This window comes from Macrobrachium rosenbergii, chromosome 54, assembly GCF_040412425.1.
Source record: "Macrobrachium rosenbergii isolate ZJJX-2024 chromosome 54, ASM4041242v1, whole genome shotgun sequence".
NCBI lineage: Eukaryota > Metazoa > Arthropoda > Malacostraca > Decapoda > Palaemonidae > Macrobrachium > Macrobrachium rosenbergii.
The window spans coordinates 35,503,198-35,527,197 of NC_089794.1; the positions used below are offsets into that span (position 1 = coordinate 35,503,198).

The 24,000-nt window shown below is 37.1% G+C and overlaps 1 protein-coding gene across 9 annotated transcripts in view; it reads right to left on the reverse strand.

Moving 5' to 3' along the window:
- Positions 1 to 24,000, reverse strand: part of LOC136834970 (sushi, von Willebrand factor type A, EGF and pentraxin domain-containing protein 1-like) — a 240,286-nt gene that overhangs the window by 63,427 nt on the left and 152,859 nt on the right. For all 9 annotated transcript variants that reach the window (XM_067097924.1, XM_067097931.1, XM_067097930.1 and 6 more), the window contains exon 3: positions 11,599 to 11,701. In XM_067097924.1, the coding sequence (XP_066954025.1) occupies positions 11,599 to 11,701 (103 nt within the window). The remainder of the gene's footprint in view (positions 1 to 11,598; positions 11,702 to 24,000) is intronic.

Below are 24,000 nucleotides of genomic sequence, written 5' to 3' on the forward strand. Positions count from 1 at the left end.
GTTTATTCGGGTCTGGGCTAGATAGCGACTGGAAGGTATCCGTCTCACAGAACGATGGTTTAAATAAATATTTTGGCAGAGAATATTGTTGTCTTGCGCTACTGTAGTGGGACTGATCAGAGAGAGAGAGAGAGAGAGAGAGAGAGAGAGAGAGAGAGAGAGAGAGAGAGAGAGAGAGAGAGAGAGAGTTAATTTAAGGTTTAAGAATTCACTGTAGCTGAATAGATCATCAGAGAGAGAAAGAGAGGGAGAGAAAGAGAGAGAGAGAGAGTTAATTTAAGGTTAAAGAATTTACTGTAATAGGAATAGATCATCAGAGAGAGAGAGAGAGAGAGAGAGAGAGAGAGAGAGAGAGAGAGAGAGAGAGAGAGAGAGAGAGAGAGAGAGAGAGAGAGAGAGAGAATTAATTTCAGGTTTAAGAACTTACTGTAGTAGAAGAAGAAATCATCACAGAGAGAGAGAGAGAGAGAGAGAGAGAGAGAGAGAGAGAGAGAGAGAGAGAGAGAGAGAGAGAGAGAGAGAGTGGGAGTAAATTGATTTTAGGTTTAAGAATTAATAGAAGATAATCGAAACAAAACTCACGAACAGTTCTCCCGAATCTTAATGAAAAACTTACAAGTCTGTCAAACCTCGAAGAGTTTTGAGCGAGTAAATTTCTAAATTTTTTTTTGCAGGACGACGTTCATGTACCTTAAATTTTCATCGCAAATCTCGGGACGTAAAACATATCCGGACATCCCCGAAAAGAATCCCGTCCAACTGACAAACGCTTCTCCCTTCCCACACTTGAGAACTGAAGGCAAGTGATGAATTACAAATACCAGACATTCGCGATATTGGAATCGTATTCAGTCATGTCTTTTATCGCATGGAGGAGAAGAAGAAGAAGAAGAAGAAGAAGAAGAAGAAGAAGAAGAAGAAGAAGAAGAGGAGGAGAAGGAGGAGGAGGAGGAAGAGGAGGAGGACGAGGAGGAGGAGGAGGAGGCGCAGGATGAGAAGAAGGAGGAGGAGGAAGAGGAGGAGGAGGAGGAGGAACAGAGAAATCAGTTTTGAGAGCGATTGCTTCTGGGTCGTGCGTTTGATGGAAATGGCAGATATCCCACAAACAAAAGATGGAAGATGAAGATGGAATACATTGAAAAATGGGCGGCGACTCTGTTTGCTTGTTTATTTGAGTTTGCTGGTCTGTTCTGCACGAAGCTCACAGTGACTCATTTCCAGGACTTAATTCAAAACGCTCTGTAACTTTTAGCTATCACACCGAACATTTCTTTAGTCATTTACGAACTAACCATCAGGAGGAGGTATTGTATGTATTTATTGCTAGTGTGATACTAGAAAGAGTCGCTCTTTCCAAAGAAGATCTATCCCGTACAATATTCAAAATAATATATAACTTTGACAAATAAGTTATAAAATGTTAAAAATTTGTTCTGTCTGTCTGTACTTAAACGTCCTGAACGCTTTACCTTAATCATAAAGAGAGAGAGAGAGAGAGAGAGAGAGAGAGAGAGAGAGAGAGAGAGAGAGAGAGAGAGAGAGAGAGTCCCTCAGAACATATATTATGTGAGAACAAGAGAGTGCTAACGGGAAGGCAATCAATGCAATTATTATGAGAGAGAGAGAGAGAGAGAGAGAGAGAGAGAGAGAGAGAGAGAGAGAGAGAGAGAGAAACTCCTTACATCTATTATCTAGGACCATATACCAGACGCTACCCAATACCTTTATTCCTCCCGGCCGTGCCATAAACTTTAAATGACCGTTCTCTAAGCTACATGGCGGTGGATTTCACGGCTCCGAACCTTATTTCCATCTGTTACCACTTCCACGAGATAGCTCTGCCGTTCCTTCGCCAGCAACAGGAATCTCTCCTGATAAAGTAAGGAATTTCGGTAAATTTTAAGAGGCGTCGGGTGCTTTCGGTAAAGTCAGGAAAGGAGATAAGTCTGTGAGGAATATGGAATTAGGTGGAGCGAGGTCTGCGAGGGAGGGTTTGGTAAAATAAAAGAGGTGAGAGTGGATGACAGAACTCATCTTGTTTCTGTTTCGGCATCTTTTTCTTTCACGTTCTACCTCTCTCTCTCTCTCTGTTGTCTTTTAGCAGATTTACAAGGTGTCTCTCCTGTAATCTCTCTCTCTCTCTCTGTCTTTTAGTAGATTTACAAGGTGTTTCTCCTGTAATCTCTCTCTCTCTGTCTTTTAGTAGATTTACAAGGTGTCTCTCCTGTAATCTCTCTCTCTCTCTGTCTTTTAGTAGATTTACAAGGTCTCTCTCTCTCTCTCTCTCATAATAATTGCATTGATTACCTTTCCCGTTAGCAGTCTCTTCCTCTCAAAAAATATGTTCTGAGGGACTTCTCTGTCTCTGTCTCCTCTCTCTCTCTCTCTAAGAGACAGAGTGATTTGCTGGCTCATGTAAACATAACAACTTTTATTTATGGTCATAATATTACTAGGGTGCTTTTTGTCTGAATCTAAATCTTCAACCCCCGCCCTGTCTCTTCCTTAGTTTGACATTTCGACACTAACATTTTTGAAAGGTTGAATCTCTCTCTCTCTCTCTCTCTCTCACACTTCTTACAAGCGTTGCTTCACTGAATAGCTCGAAGGTGAAGCTAGAATATGTGAGCAATCCGAAATATCTACCAGACTATCTATCCCTGTCTTTCGTCGCCCTATTCTTCTTATGGTTTCGAGAGGTTCTTCTCTCGCGAGAGCTAAAGGAAGCATTTAAAGAACCTGACGTCGCTATGTCCCGAAAAAGTCGGTCTTAAATATCATAGAGGCCTTCCTAAGTTATCTTTTCATTTCATTTCCTTAACAGTTTGAAAAAAGTTTTTCTTTTTTAATTCTGATATGTGTAAAATCTACAGCTGAGTTTAACTTTTAGATATGTTTTTATTCATGTCTAAAAATAGCTCCTTTGTTTTATGCTTACGGAAGCGAGAAGGATTAGGATTTTAACGCCATTGAGTTTCGCTGCAGAATTAAAGGTTCATAAAAACAATTCCGTGCTCAGATGTTTTGAGCAAAATTTCTGTGCAGATATATATATATGTATAATATATATCCACACACATACGCTTGCACAAACATTATATATATATATATATATATATATATATATATATATATATATATGAACACACACGCACACATATACTGTACGAGTATATATATATAATGTATCTGCAGGTGTATGTGTGTATATATATATTTTATTTTACTCGTTTTCTAATGAATTCGGAAACTTAGCTTGTCTTTTTAGTAAAACCAATGGATAAAAACAACAGTAAACAAAAAATATAAATAAATTAAAATTACATGTTTATATGGTAAGAAAGTGACCATTGGTCTACGTGTGTGTATATGTATATATATATATATATATATATATATATATATATATACATACATACATAAATATTATATACACATATAGATGTATACTGTATATACATATCAATATACATATATATATATATATATGATAGATATATATATGTATATATACATATATATGTATATATTATATACGTAGAATCTAATGGTCAGGTTTTTACCATATACGCATGTAATTCTAAATTTATTTATATTTTTTGTTTTTGTTGTTTTATCCATTGGTTTTCCTAAAGAGACAAGCTAAGTGTCCGAGTTCATTAGGAAACGGTTAAAAAAAAAAAAGAAAGATTCTTGCCCGACAGACATATACACATGCATACATACGTACATACATACACAAACAGTCAGACAGACATACAGACAAGTGCCGGACAAACTGAAAGCGCAGGTGAGATTACACAAGAGACCAATGTGTCACATTGCCAACTGGAGCCACCTTGCTGGACTTTGAACTGCATGATTTACGTTTATATTCAAATGCGAAAACACTTTGGACCCAAATTGCAGACCCATACTGGGTTCGTTGAATTGAACTGTATTGAACTGAATATAGAATTTAGGACGAAGACAAGCAATGGGATCAATGAGGTCATTCAGCGCTGAAACGGAAATTGACAGTAAATGGTTTGAAAGGTGTAACAGGAGGAAAACCAAGGCAGTTGCACTATGAATCAGTTGTAAGGAGAGCGTGGAAAGTCAGATGAAAGAACGAGAATATGAAAGGAGGTGCAGTAAAAGGAACGAAAGGGGTTGCAGCTAAGGGCCGAAGGCACGCTGCAAAGAACCTGAAGTAATGCCTACAGAGCACCGCATGAGGTGAACTGACGGCACTAACCCCCTCCGGGAAAACTGGGTTCGTGGTCATGATTTTGGCATAATTTTAGTAATCTCTGTTTAGTAGTTCTAAAGAATACTTTTAAACGACCTCTCAGTTTATTTCCAGCATTGAACAGGCTCCATTTCATAATGTCCCGTTCACAAGAATGAAGGCTGTATTGTCGTGACGTCTATCATAAGAATTGGGAATTTATATCAATACAGGTCTATTATAAAGATTAGACCTTTAGACTTTCCTTTATAGGCACATTATATAAATGACACTATATCATTATATGTCTATAATACTGATTTGATCTTTATATCACTACAGACCTACAACATGAATTGGATATTTGTATCAGTATAGGTCTATTATATGAATCAGACTATTTCATTACTGAGCTATTATATTATTTAGAGCATATTTTAAAGAAACTTTGTTTTTATTGTAGTATGCCTTTCCTTTGATAATGATCCATCTATACTTCACACAGCTGTTAAATGTAAATTATTATAGGAACACTTTTGTATATACAGACATAGGGAGTAAGCCAAGGTTCTAAGCTCATTTCCCTCTTCTCATCGCAATTACGATTTTCATCATCTTTTACAATCGTTTTATCACTTTTACCTGTTACCCTGAAAACATCCAACCATCACGGAAGAGCGGAAGAATTACTGCAGCAGCCCTATGGGGATGGATGGCTGCCAGTGGTTCAGGGGAATTATAGAAACTGGCCCACGAATGAACAGTACTCACTACATTTGTATTCTAGAGGAAGTTTTGGTGCCATCAGTGAGAGCCCTGCTAATCCTCGAGCCAGAACCAATATATGTAGTCATCATGGGGCAGCTCTTCTGTCCATAAAACCCAAATTGTAAAAGAATGGTCCAGAGAACATCGACACGTATTCGTGATCGAATGGCCAATTGCCTGACTTAAATACCACTAAAAGTTTTTGGGGTTATATAACTAATAAAGGGGATGAAAGTAATACCAAGACCAGGAAGCACTTAATAAGACTTGCCAATGCCAAGTCAGTCTGGGGGTCACTTAATCCTAAACGGAATGGAATAAACATTTGTGAAAAGATAGTGGGTTCAATGTTTAAGAGATTAAATATCTTAATTGACGATAGGGGTTCATACTTGAGTAACTGAGAGAGAGGGTGGAGGGGGGCGGCTCGGCTCTTTAAATTCTACTATATAGTTCTATGTAGTAATGGTTTGACTAGGCATTGCATTCATTTGTTTATTTATCTTCTTATTTACATTTATTTTTTATAAGAAACTATAGGTTTATGTGAATTTTTGAATTTTTTTATAAACTGTAAATATATTGCAGAGTACGAATAAATATATTTATTCATATTATATTGAATATTTAATTTACCTAATATCTTAAAGGACAAGGTGGTAGTTAGTCGCAGCAATGCTGAGCAAACAAATACATATGGTTCTGACAAAAGATTGGAATTTATTTTAAGAGAGGAAAGCAGCTAGCTTACACACCACCAAGCTCTCTCTCTCTCTCTCTCTCTCTCTCTCTCTCTCTCTTTGTTATAATATTGGCATCTGTTAAAACCAATAAGAACATCCCTCTCTCTCTTTGTTATAATATTGGCATCTGTTAAAACTAATAAGAACATAAGTGAAAATGCTAGAAAGAAATTCGATGATGAAAAAAACCAAGTAAGAAATACGCCGAAGTTTCTGCAGCGCAATCGAGTTTTCTGTCCGGTGGTGGCCTCTGCCACGGCCCATAAAACTCTTTGTCGCTGCCCATCAAACTCAGCCACGGTTCGGTGGTGATCTATGATGTTGGTACCTATAGCACTGCCAGAAGTACGATTATGGCTAACTTTAACCTTAAATAAAATAAAAACTACTGAGGCTAGAGGGCTGCAATTTGGTATGTTTGATGATTGGAGGGTGGATGATCAATATACCAATTTGCAGCCCTCTAGCCTCAGTAGTTTTTAAGATCTGAGGGCGAACGGACAGGCAAAGCCGGCACAATAGTTTTCTTTTACAGAAAACTAAAAACAGAGCACTCATTATGTCCTCTACGGGTCAACTTTTTCCTGTAGTAGGCTACAAGTAACCTGGTAACAGTCTGAGTGATGTCATGTCACTGCCAGAGGACGTGAGGGATGGCCCCTGGAAAGTTGCCAGTTACTGTTTTGTATCCGAAACGCACCGAACAGTGTGCCAGAACTTTCCAGAGCGACTGTACCTAAGACGTAATAAAAAGGAACACCTGGCAACAATAAAGGCATAAGTACCTGATAATTTGCCGATTACAGAGTAAAGCTCTAAGGATTATACGAGTCATCAGAAGGCCTCGACGATGTGTGCAGACAATAAAGACAATTTTCGGATAAGGTGAGACGTTCTTACCTATTTCCCATTAACACCAACGATCATTTTTAATAATTTGACGTAAAGAAATTCTTTTAATTCTGATCTCTGTAAAGCTTTTAGAAATATTTTTATTCACGTCTAAAAATATCTGCTTTGCTTTTTGCTTGCGGAAGTCAGAGGGCTTAGGATTTTAACACAACTGAGTTTCGCTTCGGAATTAAAGGCTTATTCCTAAAAACAATTCTGTACTCAGAGGTTTTAAGCAAAGATTTTTGCATATATATATATATATCTACATACATACACCCACGTATATGTGTATATATGTCTATATATATATTATATATATAACTATAAAATGTATGTGTAAAACTATATATATATATATATATATATATATATATATATATATATATATATATATATATATATATATATATATATATATATATATATATATATATATATATATATATATATATATATATATATATATATATATATATATATATATATATATATATATATATATATATATATATATATATATATATATAAAATATGAGTATGTACTGTATGTAGATATGTATCCTCTGAGTACAGAATTGTTTTTAGGGTAAAGCCTTTAATTCTGCAGCGAAACACAGCAGTGTTAAAATCCTAAGCCTTCTGACTTCCGTCAGCAAAAAACAGAGCAGACATTTTTAGATATGATAAAAAAATGTCTAAAGCCAAATTCAACTCTAGATTTTACAGATATCAAAATTGAAAGATTCTTTTATATTAAATTATTTAAAATAATAGTTAGTTTAAATGAGAAATGGGTAAGAACGTCTTTCCTTTATCCGAATATATATATATATATATATATATATATATATATATATATATATATATATATATATATAAAATTCAACAAGGCCGTTTCCCTCAAGAGGGCGTTGCCGCTTTCATACTCTAACTATTGAATCTTGGATGAACCTCCCGTGTATTAAACTTCTGGAACACCACTCATTTCATACACTTATACAGAGGGTTCATCAGAATGGCGTAAAAACTTCCTACACATATTGCGCCATTGTATGTACATATATATATATATATATATATATATATATATATATATATATATATATATATATATATATAATATATATATATATATATATATATGTGTGTGTATGAAAGTTACACACACACACATATATATATATATATATATATATATATATATATATATATATATATATATATATATATATGCTGTATATTTATATATAAACAAAATATACACATAAATAAAAACAATTTAGATGTGAGAAACGACTGTAAATATCATCTACACTTAAAATTATTATTATCAATTACGAAAAACAGGTTTATTTCTAGTAATGAATGTTTTCCGAAAAAATGTTGTCTCAATCTACGTTTGATAAAGTCGACATTCCGTTGGAGGACCAAAACGCCCACACTCAACCGAACGTTTCCTGGCAACGTTTGAGAATTTAGCATTCCGAGGATGCAACGTTTGTGAGAGCATCTCACCGTAAAGGAAGCGTTTACGGATTCTGCATTCCCAGAAGGAAGGTGAAGCAATTTTATCACGTCTAAATAGGAGTTTATGTCAGCTTATCGAGTCGAAAAGCAAAATTATGATTGACATATAGAAAATTAAGTTCATGAGTTTATTTTCTCGAAATTAAGTTCATGAGTTTAATTTGTCGAAATTAAGTTCATGAGTTTAATTTGTCGAAATTAGGTTCATGAGTTTAACTTATCGAAATTAAGTTCACGAGATTAATTGATTGAAATTGAGTTCATAAGTTTAATTTGTTGAAATTAAGTTCATGGGTTTAATTAATTTATCGAAATTAAGTTCATGAGTTTAATTTAACGAGATGGAAATTTAAGAGTTCTGAATACGAATAAGGAAGTTCAGCAGTTTAATTCATCGAGGATGTTTACAAATTTTGCATACGCTGAAGGAAGTTTAAGCAATTTCATCATATCGAACAGAAAAACAAGAATGAGTTAAAATATATCGAGAAAGGAGTTTCTAAGTTCTGAATATGAATAAGGAAATTCAGCAGTTTAATTTATCGAGAGGGAGGATTACAATTTAAGCATATTCAGAAGGAAGTTTAAGTAGCTTTATCATATTGAGAAGGAAGTTTATGTTAGCTTATCGAATTAAAAAGTAAGATTATGAATGTCACATCGAAAATGAAGTTCATGAGTTAAATATATATAGAGGGAACTCTGCGTTTTGAATATCAGTAAAAAGCAGTTTAATTTATCGACAAGGACGGTTCTGATTTAAGCGTATTCAGAAGGAATTTTAAGTAATTTTATCACATCGAAAAGGAAGTTCATGGTTTAAATACATCGAAAAGGAAGTTCTGAATATCAATAAGAAAGTGTAGCAGTTTAATTCATCAAGAAGGACGGTTACGATATAAGCACATTCAGAAGGAAGTTTAAGTAATTTCACCACATCCAAAAGGAAGTTCTTGGGTTTAAATACATCGAAAAGGAAGTTCTGAATATCAATAAGAAAATTTAGCAGTTTAATTCATCGAGAAGAACAGTTAAGATTTAAGCGGGTTCAGAAGGAAGTTTACTCGTGTCTACCGCATCGAAGAGGAAGTTCTTGAGCTTAGCACATCGAGAAGGAAGATGATGAGATTTTATTATATCGAGGAAGTTTCTAATGGAAGTTAATGCAAATTCATATAAGAAAATTAAATTAAGTGTTTCTTCTATCAAGAGTTTATAACGAAATTTAAGTTTATGGAAGTTTATTATACTAAGAGATAAGCGTATCTCATCGCAGCGTAATGAAATTAAGTAAAGTGATTATTCTATCAAGAGTTGATAATATCGAAATTGAAGTTTATGGAAGTTTATTGTACTAACAGATAAGCGTATCTCATCGCAGCATGAGAGGAAAAAAAAAGCAGTGTTAGTGTATTTAGCAAATCCAAAACCAACTGCAACTGAGTTTGGCAAAAGCAGACGCAAGTGAATTCAACCGACCAAAAGAGGAGTATTAGTGAATTCAGCACATCAAAAGGATTCGTATGTGATTAGCATTTAGAGAAGAAAGTGCGCGTGGTCTTATCACAGCAAAGAGTTCGTTTGCTTGTTTAGCGTACCCAGAAAAAGCTCTTAAAAGATCTTTGGAAAACGATAAGGAAGTGCTTGTCAGTTCGGCAAATTGATAAGGAAGGTTGAACTCAGCACACCGAGATAAAGTCTGTATTAGTAGAACCTAAAGGAACGTAGGAGTTTTGTGTACCGGCGAAGAAGCGTGGGTGTAATAAAGGAAATGGAATTATAACGGGGAAGACGCGTGAATGTATTAAGAGAAAATGAAATACCGGGAGAATAAGCGTGAATTTACTAACAAAACAAGTAAAACATGCGCCGAAGTTCCTTCGGAGCAATCGAGTTTTCTGTTCAGTGTATAATGCTGCATGAGACTCTCAGCTACGACCGGATAACGCTCAGTTGCTCCCCAGATACGGTCAACTGAAGATACGTCGGCGACGCCTCCGGAATTGGACTCGGCGGCGCCAGACGCACGATCATGGCTAACTTTAACCTTAAATAGAATAAAAACTACCCAGGCTAGAGGGCTGCAATTTGGTATGTTTGATGATTGGAGGGTGGATGATCAACATACCAATTTGCAGCCCTCTAGCCTCAGTAGGTTTTAAGATCTGAGGCCGGACAGAATAAACTGCGGACGGACTGACAAAGCCGGCACAATAGTTTTCGTTTACAGGAAACTGAAAACGGAATAGTACCGGGGGAAGAAGCATAAGCGTAATAGGAGAAAATGGAATTATATTGGGAAGATGAGTGAGGTTAATAAAAGATAATGGATTTACACCGGGAAAGAAGCGTGAGTTTAATAAGAGAAAATCCATTTGTACCAGGGAAGAAGCGTGAATGTAATTAAACAAAACGGAATTCAGCAAATACAGCAAATCGAGAAGGCCAGAAAGAGAGGTAAACAAACCGCTTTGGAACCTAGAGAATCACGTAAGTCGAGCGGGAACCTTCAGTAAATTAAACAACTCAAAATGGAGGCATAGGTGAATTTGGCTACCGAGGAAAATGCTGATGAGTATAGAAAATTAACATGAAACTACAGGCGAATTTAGCAAATCGAGACGGAAGAGTAGGTATATTCAACAAATAGAGGACACAGAAGTGATTTTAGCAACTCAAAAAAGGAAGCAAAGGTTTATTTAGCAAACTGAAAAGGAAGTTTAGGTGTATCTAGCATAAGAGGATTACAGCATTGAAAAGGAAGTGTTAATGGATTCAGGAATTCGGGAGGAAGAGTAGGGAGACTTAGTAAATTGAGAAGATTACCGTAGTTGGATTCACTAAATCAAGAAGATTACCGAAGCTGGATTTAGTAAATTGAGAACATTATGTAGTTGGAATTAGTAAATCGAGAAGATTATCGTAGTTGGATTTAGTAAATCAAGAAGATTACGGTAGCTGGATTTAGTCAATAGAGAACATTACCGTGTAGTAAATCAAGAAGATTACCGTAGTTGGATTTAGTAAATCCAGAATATTACCTTAGTTGGATTTAGTAAATCAAGAAGATTACCGTAGTTGGATTTAGCAAATCAAGATTACCGTAAATGGATTTAATAAATGGAGAAGACTACCGTAGTTGGATTTAGCAAATCCAGAACATTGCCGTAGTTGGATTTAGTAAATCAAGAAGATTACGGTAGTTGAATTTAGTAAAATGAGAAAATTACCGTAGTTGGATCTAGTAAATCAAAATTACCGTAGTTGGACTTAGTTAATCCAGAACATTACCGTAGTTGAATTTAGTAAATCGAGAAGATTACCGTAGTTGGATTAAGTAAATAGAAAAGGAAGGGTATGTGGATTTAACAAATCAAGATGAAAGCATGGGTAGATCTATCAAATCGATAACGAAATATATGAGAGTTTAGCAAAATGAAAAAGCCTAAAACCAACCTGGTTTGATGCAGGAGAGGCCACATACGCCATCACAGATACAGATCTTCCTTCTGCTCAGACAGTCGGCGTCGGTACTACACTTCCTGAGGCATTTCCTCCCCTGTCACCGGAGACGAGACAGAGAACAGAAAGGTTAATTCATTATTCATGCAGTGTCTGTAATGTAGTGGTTCAGGTTTTACTCCTGGAGGTTCCGAGATCATCTTACATTCTTAATGTAACTTTTCTCTATCTGACCTAAAGCGTCTAATAATTGCCGTCTTAAGACACTCAAAGGCTGTTGAACTTATCTTGAATTGTTTATAATTATATCGTTTATAAGTATTTGAGCTAAAACATCTATTAACTGCAGTCCTGACACTCAGTCTTGTTCATTGACACCATGTAATACACAACATAAATCATTCATAAAGTGATGGTCTGCAACGTCTAAAATTATTTCTCTAAACCTCCAAAAGAGATGATCTAAGATAATCTAAAACTACTGACCTATAACTTTCAAAATCATAAACTTTATTCATTTTGCTTGCTTACTTTGACTGGCCAAGCATTTCAAAATCAGGAACTAAACTTCTTATAGTTATTTATATGTCTTGTAAATGTTTACTGTGTGGGTCAGAATTTTTCATTATCTCCCCAAAATAATTTTAATTGGCCCAGGGAATGTACATGAAATTATGAGTGGAGCATGGAAATGAGCATCAAAGGAAGTAATACATCCGCTACACTGGTAGTTAGTTCAGTGTTTAGATAGTTTAACCACAAATCAAAATTTATGAGGTTATGGCTATGGGGGTCGGAACTTCATCCTAATAATAAATGCTTGGTGACTTGCAACAAACCTTGCAGGCATAGTGTGAGTTGCAACATACACGAATTTCTCTCTCAGGAATGGCTTGAGGACAATTTGATTGAGGGTGATAAAGACAATTTTGAAAAACTTAGTAATTTTGACTAAGCTGAACTAGATACAATATATATCCTATAGGTAATGTTATATACAAACCAAATTTTTAATGGCCCACACAAATATATATATATATTATAAGTTTATATATATATTTTTATATATAACTCCATATAGTTAAATTGGTATGCCTATTTTTTGTAACTTATAGTTAAATTGACGTATATATCCTTCGTAATTTTTACATACATATGTATGTATCATAATGACAATATATATCGATTATAATATATTATATATATATGTATGTACATAATACACACAATATATATATTCACACACACTATACTGATGTGTATTTAAACAATAAATACTGTCCATTTTGACCAACTCAAAATCAACATTAGAGCGGGGGCGGGATAACCGCCCACCACTTCCCCAGTCAGGCCATCCCTGGTAATCTATCCCTCTCTCTCTCTCATACTTAATTAACAAAGGAAACTTAAATAATGAACATGAAGAATCCCACTTGTATTCTCTCTGTCTGTCTCTGTCTCTCTCTCTCTCTCTCTCTCTGCAGCATTTCTGCAACATTTCCAACCTGAAAGATTCACAGAAGTAACAACACGACCAATATCTTTACTGCATAAAAATGCTATGCTGACCGCTAAAAGGAAATCAATAAAGACATTGAAGATAATGAAAAAAGCAGTCAAGCCCCTTTCTTACTTTCGTCTTCAGCAGAAATGAACGGAGCCAAGGCAAACAGAAAAAGACAGTACAAAAAGAAAACTAAACAGAAACCACAAAGGTAATAAAGGTAATGAAAGAAAAAGAAAAGACAAAAGCCAATAAACGGAAGACGTCAGAGAATCTGGGAGGAACGCGCTCTCCAAACTCCTCCTACAGGCTGCCTGCCTGCCTGCCTTCCAATTCCCGATATGTCCAGCAGCAGAAGCATCTCTGTAGAATTCATCAGCAAGAAAACTGTTTTCGATTAAGGATTAATCAAACGAGTTCCACAAACTTCGGGAGAGTGGTACTAACTGATTCCACAAACCCGCTGAGTGGAGCTGATTGCCCCCGGCTCTATATTGTGGTAAGCTGAGGGGTACCTACAAGGAGCTTTCGTCGTTATGAACCGATTTGATTGGATTCCGATAGCAATTATTCCGTCATTCCCTGCTATAAGCCCTGGACGACGGACAGTGACGGACCTGCTCTGTGAACTCACATACGTGCAACTGAGCAATCTGTTTCTCTGTTAAGATGTGCATTTAGATCGATTAAGATTCACGTGCGCACCTACAAACTATTTATTTCTTTCAGTAAAAGATAGTTTTCCTCGGAAGAAGATGCTTCAAACTAAAACCCATTCAGAAACTAATCTTTGAAGCAATGACGAATCAGGAGTGTGTGTATATATATATGTATATATATATATATATATATATATATATATATATATATATATATATATATATATATATATATATATTATTCAGTAGATAAAACCTATTCATATGGAACAAGCCCACAGGGGCCACTGACTTGAAATTCAAGCTTCATAAGAATATGGTGCTCATTAGGAAGAAGTTAGAGGAAGTAAAGAGAAATACAGAAAGAAGAGATCCCACTTATTAAAAAAGAGAAAATAAATTAATAAATAGATAAAAATGTATTAAAATGCAAGGAGAATAGTATTAGTGCAGTAATGCATTGCATCTTCGCTTGAACTTCTGAAGTTCCAATTGCACGACATTCTCTGGGAGGCTGTTCCACAGTCCAACAGTGTAAGGAATAAAGAACCTCTGGAACTGAGAAGTTCGACAGCGAGGCAACATTTACTGCATATTGGTGCTGCTGTTCAGAGAATCTGGTTGCTCTCGGCAGATAAAGGGGATCAGGGATCAAATTGTGAATGTGAACGATCACTGTCGAAATACAACTTATGAAAAAGTGACAAACAAGAGACCATCCGTCGATGGTCCAAGTCATAACTGCTACTATTAGGAAACAGAAGCCTACCACCACGAACCACCCTATCCAAAAGAGATAAATCTCTGGCAGAAGCAGACATTCACACCGGAGAACAGTATTCCAGAACAGTATTCCAGTAAAGGAAATACAAATGACGTAAAACAGGTTCCATTGATTTTATCGCTGTTATAAATAGCCTATACGAGGCCTTACGAGCAATAACCAACTTTCGTGCAGCATTTGCTGAAACTTTCATTAGATGTTTCTCAAAAGTTAGGTTGTGAGTCGAAAGTTACACCTAGCATAGTTAAATCTTCAGACTCATTCAGCAGTCCCATCTACCTGAAGGGGAGGATGGTATAGGAAATCTGTACGAGATCTGCTAATCAATAATGTTTTCGTTTTACTGGAGTTCAGCCTCATACCCCACCGACTACACCATTCACTGATCCGGTCCGCATGCTCCCCAACTGTATTATGGTTCGACCAGACGAGTGGGCGCCCCGGTTTTTTTTTTTCCATGCCTCTAGGTTGGGTTAGGTTAGGATTGATCAAAGTTGTTCCTCTTGTATTTTAGGCGTGGTAAACATATTGAGATTATTTTCCGAGAAGATTCTATTGTTAGTTTTTAAGATATGGCGTCCCTCTTTTTTAGTTCTTCGCTGGGTGAGCGGGTTCCGTTCTCGACTACCACTCTGATGGTCGCGAGTTCGAATCTCCGACCGGCCAGTGAAGAACAAGAGAAATTTGTTTCTGGTGATAGAAATTAATTTCTCGCTATAATGTGGTTCGGATTCCACAATAAGCTGTAGGTCCCGTTGCTAGGTAACCAATTGGTTCTTAGCCACGTAAAAATAAGTCTAATCCTTCGGGCCAGCCCTAGGAGAGCTGTTAATCAGCTCAGTGGTCTGGTTAAACTAAGATATACTTAAGGGAAGGTCCCGAGCATCCGGTCCATGTCCCGATTAAGGCTGAGGGCAGCTACATTTCTCATAAGTGGAGAATTTACTATACCCACAAGTGTTGCATCATCGGCATACTGAACAAACTTGTTTTCCAGGACAGCAACTATATCACTTATATATACAGTTATATATACAGTACTAAAAATAAGTGGACCAAAAACACTGCCCTGTGGAACTCCAGACACAATAGGTCTTGGTGCACTATATATATATATATATATATATATATATATATATATATATATATATATATATATATATATATATATATATATACATGTCTGTGTGTATGTATGTATGTATGTATACATACACATATAGTGTGTTAAATAAAATCTCGATGCTTTTCCTTAAAACTGACCATGGGGTAATCGTCTGCAATTCGACTGCACATACATATACGGTAACTAACGTATATGACGATATTTTCTGAATACTAAGGGTTTTTTTTTTTAAGACTTCTGCCATACACCCTGATAGCATTCATTCCGGTCACCTCACAAGACCTTTGAACTGCAAACCCTTCACACATGCGTGTGTTTGTGTGTTGTGTGTAAAGAAATGATGAACTGTACACAAAAATGGGAAGAAAAATTTAAGGCATCCACAGAGGTTAACACCAGGAACTTTACTTGGTACCAACAACACGACAGAGAGAGAGAGAGAGAGAGAGAGAGAGAGAGAGATGTGTTTAACATGCCAAATAATATGTGACAAGTCTTGCTTTTACTTAAAGGCAATTCCTTTATCTTGTTTTTAACGTCCACCTCCGCAAGAGAGAGAGAGAGAGAGAGAGAGAGAGAGAGAGAGAGAGAGAGAGAGAGAGAGAGAAAGTAATAAGAAAATCCCCCAACCCAACCCATCCCCAAGGGAAAGTGGAACCCGAAAGGAAGCCCTCGAGAGCTGATTCCATTAGGGGTATGACGCAAAATTAAGAGAGGCAGCACTGCTTTATTGCGTGTGTTGTCGAGGCGTCGAACGTCCTCTGATTAAGACGAAGAGAGCCCCTTAGCAAACTCCATTTTCTCCTTCCTAAACGGAGCATCATCGGCGGTGGTGGATAAATGAGTAATTTCAAAGCGGGCGTTGTTGGTTCTCCGAACTCCATTTGACTGAGACTTAGAATGCGCTCTGAAAATTCTTTTATCGTGGTTATTCGTAAAAATTCGAACATCCTGGGGATGAGATTATGAGTAATTTCAAAGCGGGTGTTGTTGATTCATCGAACTCCATTTGATTAAGGCTTAGAATGCGTGCTGAAAAGTCTTGCATCGTGGTTATATTAGGATGAATTCAAACATCCTGGGAAGGAGATTACGAACACGGTTTTTTATTACACGCACAACCTCCTTTCCATAAACGACAAAATGCCACAACTCAAGCGGGTAAATCACTATATCTTTGAGTTTGTTGTTACTGTACTTTCAAACGCTCTTACCTTACAATAGGAATGAACCCCCCATTCAGAATGAGTTTCTCGTCCGTAACGGATAAATGAGGCAAAAGAATTATAAAAATTACAAGATTCATTCTCCTTTCGCATGCTTCATTTACTGTGTTCCGTGTCTGTCAGGAGTGAAGGATAGTTCATTCAAAAGGATACGGATATCTCGTCCCAGCGGGTGGGATAGCTCGTTCCAAAGAGAGAGAGAGAGAGAGAGAGAGAGAGAGAGAGAGAGAGAGAGAATACGACCCCTCTCCATCGCCACAACTAGAAAGCGGAACCCGAAAGCAAGTAAGCCTTTGAGAGCCTATTCCATTAGTGGCTTTGAGCTAAATTATGAGACAGTATTACTTTACCTCTCGTGCTGTTGAAGCAACTAACGTATTCTGATGAAGGACGAGGAATACAAATAAAAAAAATCAAATCTTTAAGTTTCAAATGATGCAACAGTTGTGGATAAGTATTTCGTGCGATTAAGACTTAAAGCGAAATTATCAATCTTAAGATACATGTTCAGATATCGCAGTTAGTGGCGAGGACCCAAATCTCACGGGATTATAAGAACCGGCCAATTTCAGAAGCATTGCTTCGTAGTTTTAAAGGCTTAAATGCGGTGACCAACGCTGATAAATAAAATTTTTGCCCCGTAGGTGGGTATTGCCGTCAGTGCACCTCAGCTGTTGGCAACTTTGTAGGGTGCCTTGGCTGCAACTCCTTTCGCTCCTTTTACTCTATCTCCTTTCATATTTCTTTCTTCCATCTTACTGTCCACCCTCTCCTTACAATTAATACATAGTGCAACTGCAAGGTTTTCCTCCTGTTACACCTCTCAAACCTCTTACTGTCAATTTCCGTTTCAGCGCTGAGTGACCTCATAGGTCCCAGTGCTTGGCCTTTGGCCTAAATTCTATATTCAGCTCAATTCAGTAAACCTTTACTGCCAAGTTCGTCATATCAGCTCTAAACGTCTTTCCATTGAGAATGCACAAGCCCTTAGAAATCCACCTCTTATGGAGTTAAATGACCAGACAGTTGTAAACTATGGGCAAATTTATTACCCTTCGTAATGCTTGATTTCATCTTCTCAATGTCCTTTCGAGGGGAAAGGATCTCTCTTCCAAGGGCATGGGATGGTTCGTCCCAGGATGAGGGATATCTCGTCCTTTTCAGCGCAATCGATGGATGTATTTCTTCCTCGAGGATAGCGAGCCTACGAGGAAAGGACAAATTACCATAACCAAACAGTCAGAGAGAGAGAGAGAGAGAGAGAGAATATTTGTTCAACATGCCAAAAATTAGCTTTATCGATTTTTACTTTTACTTAATGGTAATCCCCTGATCTTGTTTTTCATGTCTATCTCCGACTCAGAGAGAGAGAGAGAGAATATTTGTTCAACATGCCAAATAATACCTTTAGCAATTTTTACTTTTACTTAATGGTAATCCCTGATCTTGTTTCTCATCTCCATCTCCGACTCAGAGAGAGAGAGAGAGAGAGAGAGAGAGAGAGAGAGAGAGAGAGAGAGAGAGAGAGAGAGAGAGAGAGAAGATTTGTTCAACATAACAAATAATACCTTTAGCAATTTTTACTTTTACTTAATGGTAATCCCCTGATCTTGTTTTTCATGTCTGTCTCCGACTCAGAGAGAGAGAGAGAGAGAGAGAGAGAGAGAGAGAGAGAGAGAGAGAGAGAGAGATTGCCAGTATTCATCAGACTGTTCTGTGCTGTCCAGATAAGGGAATGGGTGGTAATCTCATAGGTAATTGCTAAAATAAAAGGAGAGAAAAAGGACAGTCTCCTACCATTTGCCCTAAGCCTTTGGGTCTAGAAGAGAATTCCCTTCTTCTTCATTGGCAACTTCACTGACAAACATTTACAGCGTCATTATTTATTTTCTTGGTGTTGTTCCGCACAGACAATATTTGTCTCGTCTGCTTAAATGTCTGTCTGTAACTGGCCATAATTTTTCATGTTAGCCTGTTTCAAAGTCTACTTTTTTTTAATTTTTTGCCTTCCTATGTCCAAATATAGTTTTGTTTGTCTGTGCCATTACCTGTCTACAATGTTTTGCTAGGTAAGTGCGATCAGCAGTGAGTATGTTTGTATATTAAACCTGTCAACATACTATTTTCTCTTATAAATTATTTTACTATTTACATATTTGACAGCTACACTGTAGACATACTTGTCTTTATTTCCAGTACGTCAATACACAAAAAAGTTCTCTTTTAATATATTTGTCTTTCTTCCCATCCACAACACAACTGCAACCCATTAAACAGCATTGCCGAAAAGGAGAAATTTGTCAATTTGATTTATATAAAAAACCACAAAATTTTAATATAAGAAAGGGCTAACCGGAATATCTGATCGCTGAATAAATTATGTACGGAGTGGTCGGCACACTCAGCCAGCGATGTTGTGTCGAGAATAAGTGGACTTTGGGAACATTTTTGCCGGGGAGTTTTCAGCAGTCGTCAGCCTGGTCGGGAATATGAATCGTGAATATAAATACCCACAAAACCTCACTTAGCATTTCATGACGTTGAGAGCTTTTCGCAACGTTTTTAAGGAGGTACAATGCTTCTCAATAAATTCTCAGGGAGGTACTACTTTCATTTCGTTTGCGTTCCGTTATTATTATTATTATTATTATTATTATTATTATTATTATTATTATTATCATTTTTCAGTAGATGAAACCTATTCATATGGAACAAGCCCACAGGGTCCAGTGACTTGAAACTCAAGCTTCCAAAGAATATGGTGTTCATTACGAAGAAGTAATAGGAAATAAAGTGAAATACAGAAAGAAGAGATCCCACTTATTAAAAAAAAATAAATTATAAATAGATAAATGGATAAAAATGTATTAAAATGCAACAATAGTAAAATTAGGGTAGTAACTGGATCATTCTAATATGAACGTTTTCACATTGTTTATCAGTCTTCACTAAATGTACACGGACGTCAAATAAGCAAACAGAATGAGCAATTGAGAGAGTGAGAGTATAAAGAATGTTAAGTTTCCTTTAGTGGTGAGTCCCTGTCGATATGAAAAATGGTAACCTTTGACCTCTGTTTTTTTTATTTCTAAGATTATTTCCAATTTTCAGTTGCTCAAATTTGTTGTTTATATGGTCATCGGTGTTTTTCAAGTCTTCATACCATTACTCTTTAGGCTTTCAATATTCTTATAGTTGTTAATGCTCTTGAGGTGTTTTAATTTAATATTCATGAAATTATCATCTGTCAAGTCGACAAATTTATTGTTTTCACAGTTGCCAGTACCCTCGAAGTCCTCAAATATTCTAAGACCATTATGTATTTGCTTCTCTATTCCTCTAATTTGTTATTTTTATGGTTTTGAATGTTTTGACCATTATGTCATTTTTTTAGTTTCTAAAAGAAAATTATTGTTTCCTTTGTCTAATTTGTTATTTTTATGGTTTTGAATGTTTTGACCCTCCAATCATCAAACATACCAAATTGCAGCCCTCCAATTTATCATTTCATTTTAAAGTTAGTTTTCTGTAAAACGATATAGGAAATTTAAAGTTTCATGGGCCGCGGCTCATACAGCATTATACCGAGACCACCGAAAGATAGATCTATATTCGGTCCGATGTAGCGTCTGTACAGAAAACTCGACTTTTCGGCGCATTTTTACTTGTTTAAGGTCGTCAGTGCTCCTAAGGTCCTCTAATCTACCAATTTTAATTACTAAAATTTTTTTTTAAAATCCAATAATTTTAAGAGGACTTCCCACATGTCGTTTCCATGGTCAGGTCACTTGGTCAGAAGTCCTTTCATTTGTCGCCAGCTCTCTTGAAGTCCTCTAATCTGCTGTTTACCAGATGACCAGCGCTTTCCTCCCGCACAAAAGCAAACAGCAGAGCAAAAGAGCAGACGGAACTCCGCTGGGCATAATGAAAGCGAAACCGGGACGAACGATCAGCGCTGCCGTGTCTACCGAGCTGACTGACCCACATTATCCAGAGGCAAATGGAAGCTTTTCATGCAACGAGAGTACATGCGATCTTTCAATGCTTCATCGTGGTCGGCCCAGAAAGCAAATACTCCGCAGGGTAACGAGTAGGGACATTTCACCAAACGAGCCTTTGAATTACAGAGGGAAGCCCTGTAGGGGAGTAGTGCCGACAGTGCATCTCATGCGGTGCACCGCAGGCATTACTTAAGGTTCTTTGCAGCGTGCCTTCGGCCCCTAGCTGCAACCCCTTTCATTCCTCTCTACTGTGCTTCCTTTCATACGTTCAAATTCTCTTTCTTCCATCTTACTTTCACCCTCTCTTAACAATTGATTCATAGTGCAACTGCGAGGTTTTCCTCTTCTTACACCTGTCAGACCTTTTTACTGTCAATTTCTATTTCAGCGCTTCATGACCTCATAGGTCACAGCGCTTGGCCTTTTGGCCAAAATTCTACATTCCATTCCATTCCATTACAGAGGGGAGAAGAGGGCGGGGTGGGGGAATGGGGGTGGTCGACTTCAACTACCGGCAGGCGACGATGACGCAGGGGGTGGGGGAGGGACACAACTCGACGTCATGACCCCTCACGAAAGGTTCCCTTTGCACGCTAAGGTCACTCGCAATGAGTCTTCGGGGAATGCCCTGCATTTTTCTCTGAAGCGAGTCAGTCGATGGAAGGTGAGGACAAAAACGGTATATCTCCGCGAGCCTGACATACAATGAACCCAGGTGGTAATATTCTTTGGAAGCTTGGATTTCATGCCAATGGCTCCTGTGGCTTGTTCCATATGAGTAGGGTGCATAATAATAATAATAATAATAATAATAATAATAATAATAATAATAATAATAATAATAATAATAATAATAATAATAATAATACCAAATCGGTTAATTCCATTTTTTACCTCATTTCTTTCTCACCCTTTCAACTAATAATTCACCTACACTTAGAAGCCGATGTTTCTGTTATATGGAAATGGAATGGAATACAAAATTTAGGCCAAAGACCAAGCGCTGGGACCTATGAGTTCATTCAGTGCTGAACGTGATGTTGAAACAATCGTTAGAAGATGGAAAACAAGATGGACGAAAAAAAATAAGAACGGAGGTATAGTAAAAGGAATGAAAGGGGGTTGCAGCCAGGGGCTGGAGGGACGCTGCAAAGAACCTGTGTAACGCCTACTGCGAACAGCTCGAGGTGTACTGACGGCACTAACCCCTAAGGTGTCTATTATATCGAATATATACTCCTATAATCGTGAGGTATTTCGAAATGTCCAGATGTACAGTTGATAAATTGACAGTGAACCGATCTGGCAACTAAAATATGGAAAAAAATGTATGTTTACAGATAGTTACTTAACGAGCATAAGCGCGCGTGAGAGCGCATATGTACACATAAACAAAATCATTTTTCTTGATGTAGCAAAAGGGAAATCTGAGCAACCAAGCGTCTGTTCAAATGCTACGATCATGTATTATTGGGTAAGTCTCCATAACATACCCTTAACTAGGCAAGAGTTCTTCAATTTGCACATTAGAATTCATGCCAATATTTTTTCAACTATTTTAGTTTGCTATCTTCTGATCCCATTTCCCAATTCATTCACTATGCTTACTGGCCTTTCTATATGAGATTAGAATGGCTTCGAAGGCCACTCGCAGTTACAAATATTATAGGGGATGTGACTTAAATTTTACTTATTTTCTCTCTCTACTTCAGTTTTACCTTCTAACCTCTAATTTGGTTGAACTGAACTGAATATAGAGTTTAGACCAAAGGCCAAGCTCTGGGACCTATGAGGTCAATCAGCGCTGGAAAGGAAATCGACAGTAGGTAGGTCTGAAAGGTGTAACAGGAGGAAAACCTCGCAGTTGCCCTATGAAATATTTGTTAACAGTGGGTGGCTAGCAAGATAAAAGAAAGATAACATGAATGGAGGAACAGTAAAAGTAATGAAAGATGTTGCAGCTAGGGACCGAAGGGACGCTGCAAAGAACCTTTAATAATGACTACAGTACACTGCGTGAGGTGCACTGACGGCACTACCATGCTACGGGGACCTCTAATTTGGTGCCAGATCTTTTGTATTTCTTCTCTCTTTCCCCGCGCAGTATTTTTTTTTTTGTGAATACTAATGGTCCTTTTGTAATCTATTTTCAAATTTCTTTCTTCTTTCTCTCCCTGAAAATATAGTTTTTCTTTTCCTTTTCTGTGAATGATAACTGCCTTGTTTAACCTAATACACAATTCCCTTTCGTTTCCTATTTCTCTCTCTCTCTCTCTCTCTCTCTCTCTCTCTCTCTCTCTCTCTCTCCCTCAGAGTACACCTTTTCTGTTATTTTTTTCTGAATATGAATGGTCTTTTTTTTTTTAAACCTTAGAATTCTCTCTCTCTTTCTCTCTCTCCACATCAAGTTAGGATGAACCAAAAACACCGCGATAAGTGACACTCAAAGCAGGCGGGTATGCCCTTTCTCTTCTCATCTGCTGAATTTCCTTCTTCGCTCTTTCCATCTCTCTCGTTTTACGTAATGTTGCCAAATTACTCAGTGGTTCAAATGACTCTATTATAGCTCAGCCAAGATTACTATTGGTTCAACCATTCCATTTTTCTCTCTTTCGTATTTAGCATTTCTATGTGTAACGTTTATTTCCCTCATTCTCTTACCAGGATTTATGTGATGCTGGGCATTTTGACTGTGAACTAATGATTCAAGTGCCTTCTCTCTCTCTCTCTCTTCTCTCTCTCTCTCTCTCTCTCTCTCTCTCTCTCTCTCTTTTAATGTAACATACAACTGTCAATTAACAAACTGTCAATTAACAACCTGGTATTTTATTCAATGCTCAGATCAACTGAGACCTTGAGACCTACTGAATTTTTAAGGAACGTGTCCATACCACTAAGTTAACATCCTATCCGGGGATTTAACACAGGTCGTTCAGCTTGAGAGAGAGAGAGAGAGAGAGAGAGAGAGAGAGAGAGAGAGAGAGAGAGAGAGAGAGAGAGAGAGAGAGAGAGAGAAGCCGCTAGAATCATCTGTAGGTACGAAAAAATGGGTACATCCACTTACCAACTTTGACCAACAGAGTTTTAAACCTGGAA